The sequence below is a fragment of the Bufo gargarizans genome, chromosome 1, assembly GCF_014858855.1.
Source record: "Bufo gargarizans isolate SCDJY-AF-19 chromosome 1, ASM1485885v1, whole genome shotgun sequence".
NCBI lineage: Eukaryota > Metazoa > Chordata > Amphibia > Anura > Bufonidae > Bufo > Bufo gargarizans.
The window spans coordinates 281,925,183-281,949,111 of record NC_058080.1 but is presented as its reverse complement, the minus strand read 5'-3'; the positions used below and the strand labels follow the sequence as shown (position 1 = coordinate 281,949,111).

Here is a 23,929-nt window from a genome sequence, read left to right as displayed (position 1 = left end):
CTCACCCAGCATGGGTATATGTAAAATGACACCCCAAAACACATTCCCCAACTTCTCCTGAGTACGGCGATACCAGATGTGTGACACTTTTTTGCAGCCTAGATGCGCAAAGAGGCCCAAATTCCTTTTAGGAGGGCATTTTTAGACATTTGGATCCCAGACTTCTTCTCACACTTTCGGGCCCCTAAAAAGCCAGGGCAGTATAAATACCCCACATGTGACCCCACTTTGGAAAGAAGACACCCCAAGGTATTCAATGAGGGGCCTGGCGAGTTCCTAGAAAGTTAGCGGAAATTGATTTTTTTGGTTTTTTTTCTCACAAAGTCTCACTTTCCGCTAATTTAGGACAAAAATTTCAATCTTTCATGGACTCAATATGCCCCTCAGCGAATACCTTGGGGTGTCTTCTTTCCGAAATGGGGTCACATGTGGGGTATTTATACTGCCCTGGCTTTTTAGGGGCCCTAAAGCGTGAGAAGAAGTCTGGAATATAAATGTCTAAAAATGTTTACGCATTTGGATTCCGTGAGGGGTATGGTGAGTTCATGGGAGATTTTATTTTTTGACACAAGTTAGTAGAATATGAGACTTAGTAAGAAAAAACAAAAACAAACAGAAAATTTCCGCTAACTTGTGCCAAAAAAAATGTCTGAATGGAGCCTTACAGGGGGGGGTGATCAATGACAGGGGGGTGATCAATGACAGGGGGGTAATCACCCATATAGACTCCCGGATCACCCCCCTGTCATTGATCACCCCCCTGGTAAGGCTCCATTCAGACGTCCGTATAATTTTTACGGATCCATGGATCGGATCCGCAAAACACATACGGACGTCTGAATGGAGCCTTACAGGGGGGTTATCAATGACAGGGGGTGATCAGGGTGATCACCCCCCTGTCACTGATCACCCCCCCTGTAAGGCTCCATTCAGATGTCCGCATGATTTTTTACGGATCCATGGATACATGGATCGGATCCACAAAACACATGCGGACGTCTGAATGGAGCCTTACAGGGGGGTTATCAATGACAGGGGGTGATCACCCCCCTGTCACTGATCACCCCCCCTGTAAGGCTCCATTCAGATGTCCGCATGATTTTTTACGGATCCATGGATACATGGATCGGATCCACAAAACACATGCGGACGTCTGAATGGAGCCTTACAGGGGGGTTATCAATGACAGGGGGTGATCAGGGTGATCACCCCCCTGTCACTGATCACCCCCCCTGTAAGGCTCCATTCAGACATCCGCATGATTTTTTACGGATCCATGGATACATGGATCGGATCCACAAAACACATGCGGACGTCTGAATGGAGCCTTACAGGGGGGTTATCAATGACAGGGGGTGATCAGGGTGATCACCCCCCTGTCACTGATCACCCCCCCCTGTAAGGCTCCATTCAGACATCCGCATGATTTTTACGGATCCATGGATCGGATCCACAAAACACATGCGGACGTCTGAATGGAGCCTTACAGGGGGGTGATCAATGACAGGGGGGTGATCAGGGAGTGTATATGGGTGATCACCCGCCTGTCATTGATCACCCCCTGTAAGGCTCCATTCAGACGTCCGCATGTGTTTTGTGGATCCGATCCATGTATCCATGGATCCGTAAAAATCATGCGGACGTCTGAATGGAGCCTTACAGGGGGGTGATCAATGACAGGGGGTGATCAGGGAGTGTATATGGGTGATCACCCGCCTGTCATTGATCACCCCCCTGTAAGGCTCCATTCAGACGTCCGCATGTGTTTTGCGGATCCGATCCATGTATCCATGGATCCGTAAAAATCATGCGGATGTCTGAATGGAGCCTTACAGGGGGGTGATCAATGACAGGGGGGTGATCAATGACAGGGGGTGATCAGGGAGTGTATATGGGTGATCACCCGCCTGTCATTGATCACCCCCCTGTAAGGCTCCATTTAGACGTCCGTATGCGTTTTGCGGATCCGATCCATGTATCCGTGGATCCGTAAAAATCATACGGACGTCTGAACGGAGCCTGACAGGGGGGTGATCAATGACAGGGCGGTGATCAATGACAGGGGGGTGATCAGGGAGTTTATATGGGGTGATCATGGGTGATCAGGGGTTTATAAGGGGTTAATAAGTGACGGGGGGGGGGGGGGTGTAGTGTAGTGTAGTGTGGTGTTTGGTGCGACTGTACTGACCTACCTGAGTCCTCTGGTGGTCGATCCTAACAAAAGGGACCACCAGAGGACCAGGTAGGAGGTATATTAGACGCTGTTATGAAAACAGCGTCTAATATACCTGTTAGGGGTTAAATAATTCGGATCTCCAGCCTGCCAGCGAGCGATCGCCGCTGGCAGGCTGGAGATCCACTCGCTTACCTTCCGTTCCTGTGAGCGCGCGCGCCTGTGTGCGCGCGTTCACAGGAAATCTCGCGTCTCGCGAGATGACGCATATATGCGTGACTGTGCGCAGGGCTGCCACCTCCGGACCGCACATCTGCGTTAGGCGGTCCGGAGGTGGTTAAAGTGCCTCTGATTAACCCCAAATAGAGTTCAGCTGCTCAACTTGGTCTTTCCTGAAATCTTCTTAGTCGCATCCCACAGCAAAAGCCATGGTCCACAGAAAGCTTCCAAAGCATCAGAAGGATCTCATTGTTAAAGGGCATCAGTCAGGAGAAGGGTACAAAAGAATTTCCAAGACATCAGATATACCATGGAACACAGTGAAGACAGTCATCATCAAGTGGAGAACAGTGACATTACCAAGAACCTCCAAAATTGATGAAAAGAAGAGAAGAAAACTGGTCTGGGAGGCTACCAAGAGGCCTACAGCAACATTAAACGAGCTTCAGGAATATCTGGCAAGTACTGGCTGTGTGGTCCATGTGCCAACAATCTCCTGTATTCTTCATATGTCTGGGCTATGGGGTAGAGTGGCAAGACGAAAGCCTTTTCTTACGAAGAAAAACATCCAAGCCAAGCAACGTTTTGCAAAAACACATCTGAAGTCACACAAAAGCATGTGGGGAAAAGGTGTTATGGTCTGATGAAACCAAGGATGACTTTTTGGCCATAATTCCATAAGAACACTGCACATCACCAAAAGATCACCATACCCACAGTGAAGCATGGTGGTGGCAGCATCATGCTTTGGGGCTGTTTTTCTTCAGCTGGAACTGGGGCCTTAGTTAAGCTAGAGGGAATTATGAACAGTTCCAAATACCAGTCAATATTGGCACAAAACCTTCAGGCTTCTGCTAGAAAGCTGAACATGAAAAGGAACTTCATCTTTCAGCATGACAGCGACCCAAAGCATACATCCAAATCAACAAAGGAATGGCTTCACTAGAAGATGATTAAAGTTTTGGAATGGCCCAGCCAGAGCCCAGACCTGAATCCGATTGAAAATCTGTGGGGTGATCTGAAGAGGGCTGTGCACAGGAGATGCCCCCACAATGTGCCATGCTGATAGACTCATACCCAAAAAGACTGAGTGTTGTATTAAAAGGTGCTTCAACAAAAGTATTAGTTTAAGGGTGTGCACACTTATGCAACCATATTATTTAACTTTTATATTTTTGCTTCCCTCCACCTAAAGGATTCCAGTTTGTTTTTCAATTGAGTTGTACAGGTCACAGGTCACATTAAAGGTGGGAAAAGTTCTGAAATGATTTATCTTTGTCTCATTTTTTTTACATCACAGAAACCTGACATTTTAACAGAGGTGTGTAGACTTTTTATATCCACTGTAATTGGCTTGCTTTGGGCAAGAATTTAACAGCAAAATTCTGGCACAATTTTAGTGCACAGTGTTGCCACATCCTTTCCAGTAAGCCACACTCACTCACCAAGCAAGACAAAAAACACTCAATAAATGTGGCTCACATCATGTGTACCAGAATTTTGGTTCAAGTTGAGCCATAATACTCATGGGTTTTTCAGATTCTGCTCAGTGTTCCTTTAAAGGGGTTGGCCCATCTCACACATTGGTGGAATACACTTTTATGGGAGTTCCAAGACGAGCTGAGTGAGTGACATGTCACCAGTGTGCGAGATGGGCCAACCCTTTTAAGCAGACTGTCTTCTGCGTTTATGCTGTCACTTAGGAGACCCAGATGATGGGCCCTGAGATTTAATGAGATTTAGTTCGGTAACTGCAAAACTTGACATTTCATATGCTAAATTTGTTTCTGCAGAGGAAAACAATTGAAACCTTAATTATTCATCGCGCTGTTGTCTATGAGTAAGTGTGATACATTAAAATCATTATTGGCTACCAATATAATCCATTTAAACTGAGCTGGATTATGGAAATGTGAAATGATGATGGCAATTTATCATAAAACAAAGCTAGACAGAGCTAATGTGAGAGAAGGAGTTATTTTATGTTAGATATTTTTGTTTTTTTCCACTCCAAGTCACAAGAAAATCACAAATTTGACAAAAATGGTAGCACCTTACCCTCAGAATGTCTGTCTTCAGCTGCAATTCTGTTGGTGGTGCTGAATGCATTAATCCTAAAAGGGTCCCCATGTCATCATCTCCACTGGGAGACAACATCAGTTGCTGGATCACCATGAGTGCGTGCTCTCTACACTGGGGGTACTTGACAATGTTGTGCACACACCTTGCGCCTCCAAACTCTCTAAAGACACCTATTAGGAGAAACACATCCACACATAACTTACATATATATCAATATCAACTAGTCACAAGGGATACTCATTTATCAAAGAACAACGTGTAGTTGGATTAAGGAAATATCAAGGCTAAGGGTATGACCCGATGGTGCATCTGGTCACATGCAGCCAAGCCATGTCCACTCATGGCAAGCAAATTTAGCAGTAAAATTGTGCAGCAATTGGCTGAGACAGGTGGGCGTGGGTTGGCCGCATACAGCCAACTGCACCATAGGGTTGTACCTTAACACCCGATGAACAAGTCATTAGTGTCAGGTGACACCACCAACTGTGGGACTGACAAGAATGTATCCTTTCAAAAGGGAATGTGCCCTGTTTACCAAACCTGACCCTCCTCTGCCCAACCCAACCACTGCCTATTTACCGCGATGACCATTCACTGCCTGCCATGACCTTGGATTAGTTTCATGGATTCACACAAACTCTGCCTGCCCTGACCAGTATTGCCTGACACGTTGGTGCTTTGCACCGGTGTCTCTAACTCTCGTGGGTCAGAAGCCGACCACACTAAGACTATTCCAAGAGGCCTCATGGCTCCCCTGCATCGATCCCTGTACAGGGTAAAAACCAAGAACAGCCAGGGTAACGCCCTTAGGACTAGCCCAAAGTCAAACAGGTTGGTTGGTACAGTGGTTCAACACCCCCTGTCCATAATAAAGGTAAAGGCCAGATACAAATAATCATTTACAGTATGGAAGGTCTTCCATGTCAAGAAGTTATGAGAAACTTACCAGCATTGGTATTTGATCCTTGTAGCAAAACCGTAAGAGTTTCCATCACCACTAATGCCAATTGCCTTTGGTCCTCAGTTGACTGTATTACATTTGTGGACCCTGTTAAAAGACATGTTTTAATAAAAACTGATGAAGAACAAAATGTATCATACAGTTGCCATAAAAATACACAACGTCTATACCCAAACTGCACAAAGATATAGGGCCAGATTTATCATTAGCTTAAGTCTAAATAATGGAGTGAAAAAGTGGCAAATTTTTGCGCAATCGCTAAAGCTGCGCAAAAATGTGCGACTTTTATTGGCTCTGCGCTATGCTTGCCAGTTTTCTGAAAGTGGGCATGTTTTCTTATGTAAATTAATCTCTAGACAGATTTACTATAGCGACAATTTAAAAAGTCTCAAAAATTTTTGCAATTTCACTCCAGTGAGGACCATGCTTATCTCATGCGACTTTTTAGTAAAGATGTGCGACTTTTGTAAAGACGCTTACTGAAGGATAAACTGCTACCGTCAAACCACATTTATCACAGTATTAAAGGACCATTAATAAAATCTGACTTAGCCAAAAGTGACTTTGGATATATGTAAAGGTGGAGTAAGATGGAAGTGTAATGATAAATCTGGCCCATAGTGTTTTAGGAGTTTATGGATTCATTACAGAAGGAGAACTCAACCTTAAAGAGGACCTGGCACCATAAAATGTACTGCAATCTGCAGGCACCATATTATAGAGCAATTAGATATATAGTTTTATTGGAAAAGACTCGGCAAAACCTATTTATTCATTTAAAACTTTGCCCTTTCTATGCTTAGGAGTCATATAGGTGGTTCTACTCACTGAGTGACAGCCTTCCCTATATGCTTAGGCATGCAGAGTTGACTGTCAGTCACTAATATTATCAACTAGAGAAGAGCCAATTTCATACTTTGAAATTTGTTCACGCTTTGTTTACTGGTAAAAGGTGAATTGCGTTATGGATTCCATTACCACGGACCATAACGTAATTCTATGATGGAATGCATATTGGAATGCCTTTAGAGGCATTCTGTTATTCATTCTGTCATAATAGAAGTCTATGGGCTGCATAACGGATCCGTACCATTTCAGTTTTGAAGGGAAGGCCTCCTCTGCATAACAGAAACGGAACGGATCCATTTTGCAGCCCATAGACTTCTATTATGACAGAATGAACAACGGAATGCCTCTAAAGGCATTCCGTCATAGAATTGCGTTATGGTCCGTGGAAATGGAATCCATAACGCAATTCACCTTTTACCAGTAAGCAATTTTCATAACCAAAAATTGGCTCATCTCGAGTGTCAACCACATGACTCCTAAGCACAGTATGAGCAGAGATTTAAATAAATAAAATTACAAGTTTTACTGAATTTTATTCCATAAAAAGTAGACCTCAATCTGCTCCGCTCCTCCTGCTCTACAACATGCTGCCAGCAGACTGCACTGCATTTTCATGGTGAACACCGTACGTTCAGATTCAAATGATATAAAGGTATATAGGTTCAGTCATAAAAAAAAAAGAGGCTATAAAAAGACACCATTCTGTAGACTTTAGGAGGCAGTCTGACCATTCCTGGAGCCAATTTAACCATTTTAGTGTCTACAGACATCAATTTAAAAATCTTTGGAAATTTAGACGTCGGTAGTCCATTCTGTAGGCTACCTGGCTCCTGGCTTGTTTCCAGCAGTGCATTAGTATATCAGTCCAAAATAGTATCAATCATTGTGGAGGTTAAGGGGAAAAAAAGTAGATCCCTAATTTGCATTGTAGGAAATGGTCTGACAATACAAATACCGCACAAGATATTGACTTACAATGCACTCAAAGCTCAGTAGATATTAAAAATTAAATATATATTATACACATTTTAAGGTACAATAAAATGCTTGGTCTTAATACCTCCTTCAGTGTATTAAAATAAGATAAAGCTTTAGGAGTCTACCTTGTTCAATATATGCTTGCGCTGGGTCCTTTAATACAGCAGCATACTTGTGCAAAAGGTTGACCATTACTTCCAAGAGTCCCACCTCTTTGAAAACATCTTTAAAAATGTGGTGATGCCGAATAAATTTTAGAAGAGTTTTGGTGGCTATAATGCTACAGGAAAAAGAGGTGTTGGACTTTAAAAGGATGCTGACACTTATCAGTTCTTTGCAAGGGATATAGTTCAAGCTGAAAACCACAAACTCGAGCATCTCAAAGTATTTCATTTGGACATCAGGCAGTTTAGTAATCTTCTCGGCAAACTGGGAAAGTGTGTGCTGGGATTCCAGAATGAAGTAATTGGAGTTGTCTGACATGTAAATATTGGTGATGGCATCCAAAATGATCTGTGCAAGGTAGCAGGTCTTTGCTTTAAGAAATGCATTCTGGAGGACTGCAAAGGCTTGGATGTTCCTCACACTCAAACCTGAAAATGAACATAAAACTGTTGTAAATGGTCATCTAAATGTAACCACGCTCGGCCACAATACGCCTCCACAGACCAAAAACCGAAGCAGTTTATTAGAGTTTTGATACTTATGTGTAATACTTTTGATGTTTTTTCTCATGCTCACTACTGTTTATAAAAAGACCTACTTGTTTGGGGTAAATGAAGCAGAGCAAATAGTTCGACAGAGAAGAAGGAGACATGCTCAATGTTAGCTCTTTTGGTAGTCTGCTGCTACAACATGACCACAAAGTGACTGCAGCCCAGTTTAAAGCTGAATTCTTATCAATTTGATAAGAACTCAGCTTAAAACATAGTGTTTATGAGCTGTCGAGAGTGCAGATATAGGGGTCAAGGAATGAGCCATCAGACAGGTTCTTTCAACAGATTTCTCAGTCAAAAAGAAAGAGCAGCCTACACTATATGCTGGTTATAGAGGACAAACTATTTAAAAAAAAAATCACTAAGACCTATTGGAAAAATGTTTTTCAGCCCAACATAAGTACAGTGAAAAATGCCCCCAAAAGGTGTCCATAGCCTTCAAAGAGGTTGTCTCACTTCAGCAAATAACATTTATCATGTAGAGAAAGTTAGTACAAGGCACTTACTAAAGTATTGTGATTATCCATATTGCTTCCTTTGCTGGCTGGATTTATTTTTCCCTCACATTCTAAACTGCTCGTTTTCATGGTTACGACCGCCCTGCAATCCAACAGTGGTGGCTGTGCTTGAACACTATAGGAAAAAGCACTGGTCTCTCTGGTGGCTGGGACCAGGGGCGTGCACATAGTCCAGTACGTTTTCCTATCGTATGCAAGCACGACCACCTCTTAAAGAGTGGTCTGTAACCATGGAAACAAGCAGTGTATAATGTGATGGAAAAAATTATCTAGCCAGCAAAGGAAGCAATATGGATAATCACAGTACATTAGTAAGTGCCTTGTATCAACTTTCTCTACATGATGAATGCCATTTGCTGGAAAGAGACAACCCCTTTAAGCTATGACCATATGCATTTGCTACACATTAAGGATTTGCAATTTCATGATTTCTCGTTTCACTACATTTGAAGGGATTGTAGGAGATAAAAAAATAAATAAAAAACAAAAAAGGTTGTTTTCTTCCAGAAACATCAGCATTCTTCTCTTGAACGAGGCCAATTTGCAATGCCAGACATAAGCAGATAGGCACTGTTTCTAGAAGAAAGCAACCATGTTTTGAGTTGAATGTGGCTCCTAAGATACAAATAGCTGTGGACCTCTGTTGTTGAAGTAAGGATACATGCCAAATAAAAGTAAAAGGCTTTCTTCATAAAAAAAACTATTACGGTAATGATTTTAGAAGATCAGTAGATTACAGGCAAGACATTGGAGACATAGTCATCCATGTTTCAGCTGCACAATACTGTATTTTTCAAATTGGCTTCCAATAACAAGAATATTTTTATTAAGAGGTGCTTTATGTAGGAATCCACCAATATACACTTTATAGTAATGTACAGTTAAACATTGATGGAATTGAGCTGTAAAGCACAGACGCTAATCTGATGGGGCCACAGTTGGGTGCCATAAAGACGCAAAACTCAGAAAAGCAGCAACAAAAAACATGGTGGGCCTGAAACCCAATGTAAACATTGAAGAAGCTGAGGGACTCGCATAAGCGCCATAGCCCCTTCAAACAGCTAATTGAGGGTGCCAAGAGTAAGCCCCCCGCACCACAGATCTAATATTGATAGCCTGTCCTAATGGTAGGATAGGAAATCAATTTTACAATGCTGGAAAACCCTGTTGACAAATACCATAAATCACAATGCAAAATGGACCGTAAAAAGGAGAGACAAAATGGCATAAAATCGGCTATTCCTTTACTTTTAAGTTTGGAAAGGCTAGGTCTAAGCGCTACAGATAGTATACATTGGCATGATTTATATTATTATGTGGTTTTCTTCTTCCACATAAATATGTTTACGGAGTTTGTTTTTATGACTCCAAACTTGGCGTAATGTAATCATACAGCGCACAAAAAAGTTAGTATGATGCAGTACACAAGGCTTTTCAAATCTGGAAAAACATGTCAATTCAGCTTCTTACCTTTGCCAGCAGGCTGTGGGACAGCAAAGCCTGGCAACAAAAAAGGTGCCCCCGTGGTTAAACCAGCTGGTTTCAGTTCATTGACACCGTATGTTGTTAAAGAAGTAATTAGGTTAACCAAGTCCTTCAGTGCATCTTTGGATTCGTTCTCTTTAGCTTGTTCTAGCCTACAGGAAAGACAGCATTACATTTCCTTCATGCACTATGCATTTAATCGCACCTAAATATAGACCATAATATTGCTTCTTAGCCGAGAAAGACATATGATGCTGGGGGAAAACACACATACGGTTTTATAGGCATACTTTTCAGTCTACACAAAAACATCTTCAAGTGTCTCCTCAGACAATAACATTATTTCCTATGAAAACAGAAAAAAGATTGGCCATCACAAACTAAATATCTAATTACGCTTGCCTTTAATTCTATAAACAGTAGATATCCAAACTATTTAACTATTTCACAAAGAGTGAACATCTGCAGATTTACTTGCACTGGCTTGAAAAATCTGAAGAGTCCAGAAAAGTCCTTGTAAGTATAGATCAAAGACAGAACCAAAATCCTTGGTCATAATTAGTAGCATCCGCCAGCAAATGAGAGCTGATTCCGTAAGTAACCCGTTAGTATTAACAAATGAACCCTGCCATGTACAAATAGGTCAAACATGATTCGTATGAAATGGACCCATTTTACTATGGACAATTACCCACTTTGCATTCATTACACTTCTCATTTTGTCCCCAAAAATATATTTTCCTATTGAATTATATATTATACACTGTATTTTTTGCCCTATAAAATGCACCTGCCCATAAAATGCACCTAGGTTTTAGAGGAGAAAAATAAGGAAAAACATTTTTTTTTCTCATCAGACCTCAGCTCAGACCCCCAATCATACCTCAGATCAGACCTACATAATGAATAAGTCCCCCAATCAGACCTCAGATCAGACCTACATAATGAATAAGTCCCCCAGTCAGACCTCAGATCACAACTCTATGTGAATGATCCCCATGCTCAGAGAAGATTAAAAAAATAAAAATAAACGTACCTTGCCTGCTCCGGATGCCGACGCAGCTCCCATCATGCACACTCTTCTTCCTGCCGCATGCTGTAACCCGACATGCACAGCATGAGGTCACAGAGCGCCGACGTCCTCACGCTGTGCGCAGTCACTGCACAGCAAATATCCGAGGAAGAACAGGTAGCGCTGAGTACAGAGCTTGTGGAGCACTGCATTCATCCCTTCCCAGTCCTCTTGTACTAATCCATAATAGAAGTGCTCATTAGTGTTTGGCCCATAAGACGCACTTTGGGGAGGGGGGGGGGGGGTCTTTTAGTGCGAAAAATACGGTAATATTATAAATATATATATATATATATATATACATACATACATATACACACACACACACACACACACACACACACTTTATACCTCCATACATGTACGGTACATGCAACGTTGACTTTACGGACAAAGTTTCTATTTAAAGAGCAATCCTCTTCACCCACTTTTATTACATCTATCTTAGGCACAGATATACCAGTCTGCAAGTGTTTTGCGGTCCGTAAATTGAGGACTGCACATGGCCGGCACTATAATAGAAATGCCTTTTCTTGTCTGTGTCTGTGGACAAGTATAGGACATGTTCTATTTTTTTTGCGGGGCCGCGGAATGGAAGAGCGGATGCGGACAGCACACTGTGTGCTGTCTGCATCTTTTGCAGCCCCACTGAAAATGAATGTGTCCGCACCCATTTTGCGGACGTGTGAATGGACCCTTAGTCTGATATGCTCGGCTACTTTCGGAACTCTTCTACTAGTGAAAGGCCGGAGGCCATGCAAGTGCAGCTACATTCTTTTCACTTTGGGAGCCCCATTTTGGAGATAGGAGCAGGTCCCAGAGGTGGGAACCGAACCTATCTGACATTGATGGAATATCCTAGCCAAATGCCATTAATGTCCCAGATAAGAATACCCCTTTAAGGGTCCATTCACACGTCCGTTTTTTCTTTCCTGATCTGTTCCGTTTTTTGCGGAACAGATCAGGACCAGATCAGGACCCATTCATTTTCAATGGGTCCTGGAAAAAATCGGACAGCACAATGTGTGCTGTCAGTTTCCGTTGTTCCGTTCCGCATGTCCGTTTAAATATAAAACATGTCCTATTATGTTCCTGAAAAATCGGATCCTGGTACAATGCAAAGTCAATGGTTCCGCAAAAAACGGAAGACATTCGGATGTCATTCCGTATGTCTTCCGTTTTTTGCGGAATCCGTTCCTGGAAACACATAGCAAATTTTTTTTTTTTTTCAAAGAAATCCAAACAACTTTATTTGATTATTGAAATGTATACATGTTTCCGTTTTTTGCGGATCCGCAAAAAACGGATGACATACGGATGACATACGGAAACATTTTCAGGAACAACGGATCCGCAAAAAACGGACCGAAATTCGGATTATAGAAAAATACTGACGTGTGAATGTAGCCTAAGTCTAATATCAGGTGTCTCCTGTACTAAGCTGCCAGGAATCCATAAAGGAGAGCCGCTAACAAAAACCAGCTCTTGGCTTCCCATAACAACATTTTCAATGGTTTCTGATCTGGGGAAAGACGTGGGGAAAGATGAGGAGATTGTTGACATATAGTTTGGATTAATAAGGAAAGCCTACAAGATCCTCTTCCTCCCAATTGAAACTTCACAGGACATTCAGGCTTTTATAGATTTCTCAGGCAGATAGACATGACAGTAGCAGATTGGTCATGAACAGTGGGTTCAGTTTAGGAAATAGTTCAATCTATCTACCCGGCTCAAACACACACACAGTAGCAGTTACATTCAGGGCACGTAAGAAGCCGTCTGCCAAGCTGAGAAATGTCCACCTTCTGCTAGAAAATAATATTGGTAATAGCAGAGGGATGGTAATGGTTCTTTGAACTTTCTACATATCTGTCCACTTGTTCACCAGGCTTGTGTTTCAGAGTGTGAAGCATCGGGCACCTCTCTGATAAGCAGCTTTTGTCAGAGTATAATTGCTGCTGCAATCTGGTTCCCGCAGTGTTCAGATAAAAAGAACATTCCGGACAATTGACGGGAGAAGCTTCCTGTATGCACCGACATTTATCAGCGCAGTAAAACCTGCGGACATTTGGATCTACAGCTACAGTAAAGGGGATTAGTTCTTTACATCCAAAAGCAGAAGACTGCTACCAATTACTTGCTAAATAATGGCTGTCAGGTATTATCTGCAGTGAGCTTATCCCTTTCCAATGGCATAAGTAAATATCTTACAAATTGTCAAGGGACACAATTCCAGGCCAATCTCACAGACATTCAAAAAACCCTGTGTGTATATATAGTATCTCTTATTTATAAAAATGAGTTTCTGCCTGTCTGTCTGTTCTTTATGCGCGACCAAACGACTGGACCAATCTTCACCAAATTTGGCACACAGGTACATCAGGTGTCCGGGAAGGTTTTAGACCAGGTCTCACCTCTCTAGGACGTACTGTTCCTGAGATATTCCCCAAAAATGACCTGCATTAGCCAATAGAAGCCTGCAAATCTTTCTCTTCATATGCCGACTGCCATACACACGGTCACATGTCCCTTATCAGCCAATAGAATCTCGCAGGCCATTAGTCTCCACATACACACAGTTTTACTCCAGGTTTCCATAACAACCCAGCCATTTTTCTTCACTGCTCTAGGTCAGCTTTAGGCTAGGGCTACACAGCGACAATAAGTCGCACGACACAGAGGGCACAACTACAATTTTTCTAATGATAGTCTATGGTGCTGCACTGCGACATGCAACATGCTGCGACTGTGATGTGACAGTCGCATAAAAATCCATTGATGGAATTTTTGCGACTGTCGCAGTCACAGCATGTCGCAGTGCAACACCATAGCCTATCGTTATAAAAATTGTTGAGACAAAATGTTGTGCGACACAGGTCGTCGTGTAGCCCTAGCATTAAAGGGGTAGGGCGCTGTGTAGGTCAGTGTTAAGGGGAACGGGCAATGTGGCGGTCACTGATAAAGGGGCAATCACTGTGGATGTTACTGTTAAGCGTGCAGACACTGTCAAAATCACTGTTAAGGGGGCAGGGGCCACTATTAAAGGGGCAACTGCTGTGGAGGTCACTGTTAAGGTAGCAGGGTACTGTGGAGGTCACTTAAGGGAACGGGGTACTGTGGCGGTCACTGTTAAAGGGACCGGGTGCTGTGGAGGTCTCTGTTAAGGGGGAAGGGAGCAGTGGAGGTCACAGATAAGGGGACGGTCCCATATGGAGGTCACCGATAAGGGGCAGGGTGCTGTAGAGGTCACTGTTAAGGGAGCGGGCCCCTAAGAAGGTCACCATCAAGGGAGTGGGGTGCTGTGAAACTCACTGTTAAAGGGGCGGGCTGCTGTGAAGGTCAAAGTTACAGGGATGGGCTGCTGTGGAGGTTCCATTTTAAGGGGGGGGGGTCAGTGTTATGGGGGATACTGTTGATATCTTTTAACGACACACACAAACATTAAATGAAATAGATGAAATATACCTTCTGCTAGTAGATTATAAAATACAGTAGGAAATGTGTTTACTTTCAATGGACAAAAATATCTACTAGCCCTAATGAATGACTTGATCTTAAAAAAACTTGTAGACAATAATAGAAAATGTTAGCATTCTTCAGGATACAAAAGAATAAACTACACCCCCCCCCCCCCCACCTACTTCTGCAAGACCAGTTGACCATCTGATGTGTATAGGGGTGTCCCATCATTTTACTAACAGCAGATGTCATGAGAGATAAACATTGAGTGCTTGGATTTCAACATGCTTCAACATGCATAGCCATCAGAAGGCTCTGGAGGCATCTTTCTCCCTATTCCAGAAATATCTATTAGGGGACTGGATGTTTGGCCAACAGATATCTAGAGTGTATGACCTGCTGATATGTAGGGGTGGATTTATTGATTGGGAGCCCCCTGTTGTACCTCTAAGCTCCACCCTGTCAACCTGCTAAGCCCCACACCATCAGCCCACTAAGCACTACCCCTGCTGGCCCACCTAGACCCACTCTTGGCTTAGGAGTGCAGCCTGAGCTCTTCTACTACTGCTCAACAGATGGGAAGTGCCCCCACTGGGTCCCTGTGCAGCTAAACCAGCTGGTATTTCTGCCCTTTTAGTCAGTTTTTTCAGTCACCCATTTGTGGCCAGAACCTGGCCCTCAGATCCAGGGGAGTAGCTATAGGGGGTGCAGAGGTTGCAGTCGCTACCGGGCCCAGGATCCTGAGGGGGCCCAAAACCCCTTGTGCTACATTAGACACTGGCATTATAGAAAGTGCATATTGGTCAATTTACACCTCTGGCTGGAGGGAAGGAGTTAGGTTAAGAATTTGGCATGGGGGGATGCCCTTTCAATGTTTGCCTCAGGCAGCAGGAAGGCTACGTGCTCCCCTGTCCCTTGCCAACAAGCACTGAGGGAAGGGGGGCCCAAGCTGAACTCTTGAACCAGAGCCCATGAGCTTTTAGCTATGCCCCTGCTCAGATCACTTGGGCCCCAAGCATTAGTTTGGTTTATTTGGTGGTAAAGTCCACCACTCAGATATGCCATATGCTGTGGTGAATTGTCTCCTCAGGTTGCAGTTTTGCTACTTCAGCTTTCAGTAAAAGATGGATAACTCCTTGTATAGTCTATATATTAATCCTTTTTAAGGCCCACTTATACAAGGCCATTTTATTATCTATTGGAACACGAAAATATTTTTGAGTACTACCCAATCATTTGCATACCTCCCCTGCCCCCCTCCTCACCCCAAAAAAGTGCTTATTGTATCACAATAGGCTTCTCCATCAGTGAAGCCGCAGCCTGTGAATGGCTGCGGCGATGTCAAACCGGATGTTAACATTGTTGGAGCCCAGGGTAGCATTGAAGGCCAGGAGAAGTAGTAGCAGGGTGGCAGCGCCGGGAAGCAGGTAAGTAAGCTTCTCTTTGAAGGTCCCGCTGAATAGGGAGGTTTGCCTAATACACCCCCATTCTTGCACACCCTTTTAAGCATAGTTTGCTGTATGAGCAATGCATTAGCAAATTGTGTAAATGTTCATAGTTTAGAAAACGGGTAAATGAGCCTTTAGTTAAAGGGAGTCTTTCACGCATATTCACCCTATTAACCTAATAACAGTGTTATGTCCACGGTATCCCCCCTATTAAAAATGTGCTTACCGTTAGTTCCTTGCTAGCATCGTTGTGCAGAAAACCACTTTTAATCAGTATACAAATTAGGCTGTGAAGGTGCCCAGGGGCGGCGTTACAACGGTCAGTGCCAAGGCCTCTAGGTCATTTTCATACGAAGCCACTCCCCCTCCGCCGCGTCTGCCCGCCCTTAGTCTCTGCTCTAACCTCCCGTCCGTAATCCCGCTCATGCGTCGATGAACGCGATATCGGCGCGCGTGCATTGAATGAGCACAGTCGGACCAGGGCATCGCAGTTTACCGTGCGTTATCGTGTTCATCGGCGCATGCGCGGGATTACAGACGGGAGGAGGGAGGTTAGAGCAGAGACTTAGGGCGGGCAGACGTGGCTGAGGGGGAGTGGCTTCGTATAAAAAAAAGAACCCAGGGGCCTGGGCACCTTCACAGCCTCATTTGCATACGGATTAAAAGTGTTTTTCTGCACAACGATGCTAGCAAGGAACTAACGGTAAGCACAGTTTTAATAGGGGGGATGCCGTGGACATAACACTGTTATTAGGTTAATAGGGTGAATCTGCGTGAAAGACTCCCTTTAAATATTTTGTCTGATCCCGCATTCATTTACAGCCATCTGTCATGAATGTGTGTAGGAGCAATGCACCATTTTTTTGTGTTATTGAAAGGCAGTGTCATCAAAAATTAAGTACCGGTACCTATCTCTCGCTAAAAGATTTTTGGTGAATTCATTCATTTTCAATACCACTACCTAAGTTAAAAAAATAAAATAATCCTAGAATCTTGCTGCTTTCACACCAGCGTCTGAGCCTAATAATAGGCGCCACTTCTTGGTCTCCACATATCACTTTCCAGCAGTCATTTCAATATCATCACATGCAGGAATACAAAGACAGGTAACATATGTATAGGTCACAGAGCGTGTTGTAAATCAAGATGGTCACTCCATAAATATCCACAAGAAGCAGAATCAAAAATCTAAATTAAGAATATAAAGACAGATTAGAAGTCAAGATGTAACCTAAGATGTCTGTGTTGTAAACTCTGCAGAGGCAAGACGCGGCTGAAAGAAGTTATCATGGCAGTTTGGGCTGAATGGAGATGATGAGGACAGAGGATGTGTATAATCACAGGAGATATCACTGGATGGAACATGTATGTAGAGACTATAAGCTCCTGTATGTTTGGTAGCAATGAATGTAAAGTTCATCCACATACTGTATGTCTTTAGCGCTAGGACTTTGGGGCGGGGGGGGGGGGGGGGGGCTGAGGGAGAGTTTGGTTCAAGAATTTGGCAAATAAGCATTGGAGAAATAAAACAATAGCTGCAACAAAGCACGCATCATTTGTGTTCTTTACAGACACTACATGACAAAATTTTATAGAAGGATGTCCGAATCCACTTTAATTTTTCGCTGAAAGTTTCATCTTTACAATTTGAATATATTTATGGCCAAGCAAACAGAAGCTCAACTTCACAATATCTCATTTGACTAGAACTGCCTGTACTGGCAAAGCATCACTTAATATAGAAGGATGCTTGCTACTTTGAATACAGAAGAGGAGTGACCTGCATATCAAGTTCTTCTTCTTGCCTATGAAAGCAGATATACTTCTCCTTACTGTTTCTACAGTGATCTATGAAGAGCTGCCAATCCACTGACTATTTCCTATTTCTGTCTTTTCTGGACATAGATTTACATACGTGCGATTTCTGAGGTGGTGGTGAAGAGTTAAAGGGGTTCTGCACCTTCATTTAACTGATGATCTATCCTCTGGATAGATCATCAGCTTCTGATCGGCCGGGGTCCGACACCCGGGACCCCTGCCGATCAGCTGTTTGAGAAGGCAGCGGCGCTCCAGCAGCGCCGCGGCCTTCTCACTGTTTACCGCCGGGCCGCCCGCCCACTGACGTCACGACTTGTATCAACTAGAGTGGGCGTGGCTAAGCTCTGTTCACTTGAATGGAGCTTAGCCGCGCCCACTCTAGTTGATACAAGTCGTGACGTCAGTGGGCGGGCGGCCCGGCGGTAAACAGTGAGAAGGCCGCGGCGCTGCTGGAGCGCCGCTGCCTTCTCAAACAGCTGATCGGCAGGGGTCCCGGGTGTCGGACCCCGGCCGATCAGAAGCTGATGATCTATCCAGAGGATAGATCATCAGTTAAATAAAAGTGCAGAACCCCTTTAAGCTATCCAGACACATTATACTTTTGTCGGCTGAACCCGTCAAGAACAGGGGATTTGGCCAACACACTATTGTGTGTGGGGAGCTACCGACTTCCCCCTTTGCCCCTGGAAGGAGACGAAGATCGGGCAAGATAAGGGCTCTTTCACACCTGCGTTCTTTTCTTCTGGCATAGAGTTCAGTCGTCGGGGCTCTATGCCGGAAGAATCCTGATCAGTTTTATCCTAATGCATTCTGAATGGAGTGAAATCCGTTCAGGATGCATCAGGATGTCTTCAGTTCCGGACCGGAACGTTTTTTGGCCGGAGAAAATACCGCAGCATGCTGCGCTTTTTGCTCCGGCCAAAAATCCTGAAGACTTGCCGCAAGGCCGGATCCGGAATGAATGCCCATTGAAAGGCATTGATCCGGATCCGGCCTTAAGCTAAACGTCGTTTCGGCGCATTGCCGGATCCGACGTTTAGCTTTTTCTCAATGGTTACCACGGCTGCCGGGACGCTAAAGTCCTGGCAGCCATGGTAAAGTGTAGTGGGGGAGCAGCATACTTACCATCCATGCGGCTCCTGGGGCGCTCCAGAGTGACGTCAGGGCGCCCCAAGCGCATGGATCACGTGATCGCATGGCACATCATCCATGCGCATGGGGCGCTCTGACGTCACTCTGGAGCGCCCCGGGAGCCGCACGGACTGTAAGTATGCCGCTCCCCCGCTCCTACTATGGCAACCAGGACTTTAATAGCGTCCTGGGTGCCATAGTAACACTGAAAGCATTTTGAAGACGGATCCGTCTTCAAATGCTTTCAGTACACTTGCGTTTTTCCGGATCCGGCGTGTAATTCCGGCAAGTGGAGTACACGCCAGATCCGGACAACGCAAGTGTGAAAGAGGCCTAAGTCTTCATTCTCAGGATCATTGGACTCTTGATATAGTTAGACCCCTACCAATCAGAAAGTAATGGCATATAACCTCTGAGACTGGGTACCCCTTTAGTCATACTAATAGAAGATGACAGCAATGCTTGTCTAGGAGGAGAAAATCCATTCCCTCGAATGCTGCAGTTCTCTGCAGAGTGGCTGGTCGTGAGCAGAGCTGTTTTAGAGAAAAGTCTTCTTTCTAATAATCAGTGTGGTCAATCTAGAACTCAGACTCCCCCAATTCAACATTAATGGCATTCCCTATTAATTTGTCCTCGTTGTATGGACTAGGACAAATAAATAATGCACAGAGGCAAGAAAAAAAAATCCCAAAATAAAAATAAAAAACGTCTTTTACACTTTACATAAAAGATATAGTTGTGTATAAAATAATAGCAGTGTGTTTAAGTCAATAAAGCTCAAAATCCTTCTAATAGCTTTTCTTTCCATACACACAAATGCATTGGGAACACTACACATTCTATTCCAAATCAAAACATAAAGAAAAATATATCAAATTTGTGTTGCTTCTCAAAAACAATTAAGAAAAGTGAATATTAGACTGTTCAAAAAAAAATAGCAGTGCTTGTATTCTTCTTTACAAACTCAAATATTCACTATATAAACTGAAACATGTTTGAAGATTTTGCTTTCCTTTGAATCACTTAAAGGGTTCTCCGGGTTCAGAGGTGAACCTCCTGAGGCTAACATCGGAGCATCTCATGCTCCGATGCGCTCCCTTGACCTGCGGTACATCGCGCAGGGCACAGGCTTTTTTGTTTTCAATAACACACTGCCGGGCGGAAACTTCCGCCCGGCAGTGTGTTCGGTGACGTTACTGATGGGCGGGCTTTAGCTCTGCCCTAGCCATTTAACCGACTAGGGCAGTGCGAAATCCCACCCATCAGTGCCGGTGACGTCACCGGGCTTCCTGACAGCCCCATGGAGAGCCCAGGTAAGTCACTGAATCTCCCAAAAATGCCTTTGCCCTTAGTGATTTAGTGCAGGGCAAAGGAGAGCACGGAGCATGAACTGCTCCAATCCTCAAGTCAGGGGGGCTGCCTGGGTGAAAATGGGGGTATGTCCGGGTTCTGCTCTGAACCCGGACAACCCATTTAACTAATATTTAGTTGTATAACCACTGTTTCTGAGAACTGCTGTACATCTGTGTTGCATGGAGGCAACCAACTTCTGGCCCCTGTGAACAGGTATTCCAGCCCAGGATGATTGGACTACATTCCACAGTTCTTTATTTCTTGGTTTTTCCTCAGAAACTGCATTTTTGATGTTACACCACAAGTTTTCTATTGGATTAAGATCCGGGGTTTGGCCTGGCCACTCCATAACGTCAATCTTGTTGGTCTGGAACCAAGATGTTGCACGTTTACTGGTGTGTTTGTGGTCGTTGTCTTGTTGGAACACCCAATTTAAGGGCATTTCCTCTTCAGCATAAGGCAGCATGACCTCTTCAAGTATTCTGATGTATTCAAACTGATCCATGATCCCTGGTATGAGATAAATAGGCCCAATACCGTAGTATGATAAACATCCCCATATCATGATGTCTGCGTCACCATGCTTCACTGTCTTCATAGTGTACTGTGGCTTGAATTCATTGTTTGCGGGTCGTCTGACAAAATGTCTCCAGCCACTAGACCCAAAAAGAACAATCTTACTTTCATCAGTCCATAAAATGTCTCTTTAGCCCAGTCAATGTGCTCTTTGGCAAATTGTAACCTCTTCAGCGCATGTCTTTTTTTCAACAGTGGGACTTTGCGGGGGCTTCTTGCAGATAGCTTGGCTTCACATAGGCGTCTTCTAATCTTAACAGTACTTACAGGTAACTTTAGACCTTCTTTGATCTTCCTGAAGCCGATTGTTGGCCGAGTCCTTGCCATTTTGGCTATTCTTCTATCCATTCGAATGGTAGTTTTTCGCCTTCTTCCATGTCTTTCAGGTTTTGGTTGCCATTTTAAAGCATTTGCGATCATTTTAGCTGAGCAGCCTATCATTTTCTGCCCTCTCCAATCAACTTTTTAATCAAGGTACGCTGTTCTTCTGAACAATGTCTGGAACGGCCCATTTTCCTCAGAATTTCAGAGAGAAATACACTGTAACCAGGATGTACTACATTTGCTGCCTTCCTTCTTTAAAGGGGTTATCCGACTTAAATAAATCTATTCTAATTGCTTTTATTGTAGTCCAGTGAAAGTTTATTAAAATCACTTTCATAACCTATCACTATTTGGCCAGTTAATTTCTGGGTCATGTGACCCCCGACGTCAGCAAGCCTTCTCCCTGCTTGAGGGAGTGGCCAGGCTCTGTAAACGAAACGTCAGAGCCTCTGGTGCCCTCCCCCCTCCAGCTCTTCTCACACTGCCTCGGCTCTGGTATGCGATCGCTCATGCTCAGTACATACCAGAGCCAAGGTGATCTCTTCTCCAGCAGCAGGGTATGTCATTCCCTCCTGCATTCACTGGGGCTAGAGGTGGCAGTTTGTAAACGTTCCCCTCTGCATCTGGGGATCGGTATTATTTTTTTATTAACTCGGATAACCCCTTTAAATAAGGGCAATAATTGTCACCTGTTTTTCAAAGAATGAATGACCTCACTAATTAAACTCCACACTGCTAATATTTTGAACATGCCCCTTTCAATAAGTGATTGAATTACAGAGAATCAGCATCATGTATGTCATGACTGTTGGGTCTGTTGGGTTTCTATTACTCTACTACACCTGCTAGTTATTTTCCATGTAGAAATATCATTTCTACCAAAAACAGTGATTGATCAGGTTAGTGATGTCTGACTGCTATTATTTTTAAACATAACTGTATGTAATGGCAGTGCAGCAGCTCAAACTTCTACCAATCTCCAGTAAGATGGGTTAATAACCCAGAGAGTTATGGAAATCTATGTGAGAAGTTCCCAACACACCTACTCATTTCAATGGGCTGCTCCCGTTTTTATCCTTAATAAGGGTCTGGTTGCCATTCTTAAGAAGAAAAAAAAAAGAAGATCCTTACATCTGGACCCCACCAACAAACACAACTGCTAGAAAATAGAATCGTAGAAATACTCTTGAAACTGTGTCATGAAAAGATCCATCCTTCGAAGACTAAATTTTCCACAAAATGGCGCTGTGTCAGCTTAAAGGGGTTTTCCTTTTTCCTCAGGATAAGTCATCAATATCAGATTGTGGGGGTCCAATACCTGGTAGACCCCACCGATCAGCTGTTTAGGGCAGCCGCTGGCGCCGTAAAGTATACAGCAGATGGAAGACTCTATACTTTGTAGTTTTAGGTGCCGGCATACTTCAGCCCACCTACCATTCACATGAATGGAATTGAGCTGCTGTAACCCAGAATGGTCACTACATAGTGGATGAAATCTTAGTCTTCTGGTTCTGTCCACTGTATAGTTTCTGGTGCCAGTGTATTCCCAAAAGAGATGACTGCTGTGGTACCCGGGTTTTACACGCCACCCACCAATCTGATACTGATGACCTATTCTGAGGATAGGTCATAAATATTTAAGTACTGGAAAACCCATTTAAGACAACCCTGTATTAGTTTGCAGGTTCAAACTAAATAAACTGATCAATGGAGTCTCACTACTGGGCACTCTAGTACCACAGCTGCGCTAGCTATAGCGGTTTCTTCACAATGTGTGTGTGTGTGTGTATAAGGTATCCATCAAGAGGATTTGGGACAGTTCGCGCCACTATTCCACATAGCACAAAATGAAAGCCATAGCTTATACTGCTAGCCAAAAAAAAATCATTCCTTCTTCGTTTGATGTGATAATCTGAATACATGGGCCCACTTACAGTACAAGTCTCAAAAGCACCCGCTTCATATATTAAAGCGACCCTCTGGTTCAAGAAAAAAAAAAAATCACACAGATACTAAGAAACAAACAGAACACTTACCTGGTGTCCTCCATTTCATCTTTTAGCTGTAGATCCGCTAATTCCTGGCTCCTCTTCTATCATCCATCTTTTCAGACTATCTGGTGCACACTGTAAATTGGTAGTCCAAGACACTTCTTGCCTGTCCAGCCTTGCTCTTGGATTGGCCCGCACTGCTTACATAAGTGCTCACATGAGTAGTGCTGACCAACCTAAGGGCATCAAGAAGTGTCTTGGGCTACCGAATGCACACAGTCTGAAAAGTGGTGCGCCCATCTTGGATGGCACAAGGAGCCAGGGAATTTATGGCTCTCCAGCTGAAAAGGAGGACGCAGGTAAGTGTTCTGTTCATTACCCACTTAACATGAATGTTTTTCTTCAACCAGAGGGTCGCTTTAAAAATACACTGCAAAAACAGTGTAGAAGACCGTAACCTTTTCTTTGGGATTTAGCATTACTGATGTAAGGGAATCTGTCACCACACTTTGGCCCCTATTGCCAACATTGCTATACAGGTGAAGCAGTAAGTAGATCAAACATATGTAAGTTGCCGATCTAAGTGGAAACCTAACGGAAAAAAAAGTTTTAAGCGATCATATGTGCCATATGCTAATTAGATGGCAAGTGTCCAGTGGGCGTTGAAGAGTCCTTGGCTCTCTGCTGTAAACCCTCCCTATCCCAACTCTTTGCTTTTGAGGACACACATGATGCAGGCGAATGCGAGAGCCATCACTAAAGACCAAAGGGGATGG

At 43.7% G+C, this 23,929-nt stretch overlaps 1 protein-coding gene across 5 annotated transcripts in view; it reads right to left on the bottom strand.

Moving 5' to 3' along the window:
* Positions 1 to 23,929, bottom strand: part of WDFY3 (WD repeat and FYVE domain containing 3) — a 315,047-nt gene that overhangs the window by 127,597 nt on the left and 163,521 nt on the right. For all 5 annotated transcript variants that reach the window (XM_044304189.1, XM_044304218.1, XM_044304197.1 and 2 more), the window contains exons 10-13: positions 9,967 to 10,133; positions 7,388 to 7,855; positions 5,421 to 5,522; positions 4,451 to 4,644 (exon numbers count right to left, since the gene is read on the bottom strand). In XM_044304189.1, coding sequence (XP_044160124.1) covers positions 4,451 to 4,644; positions 5,421 to 5,522; positions 7,388 to 7,855; positions 9,967 to 10,133 — 931 coding nt within the window. The remainder of the gene's footprint in view (positions 1 to 4,450; positions 4,645 to 5,420; positions 5,523 to 7,387; positions 7,856 to 9,966; positions 10,134 to 23,929) is intronic.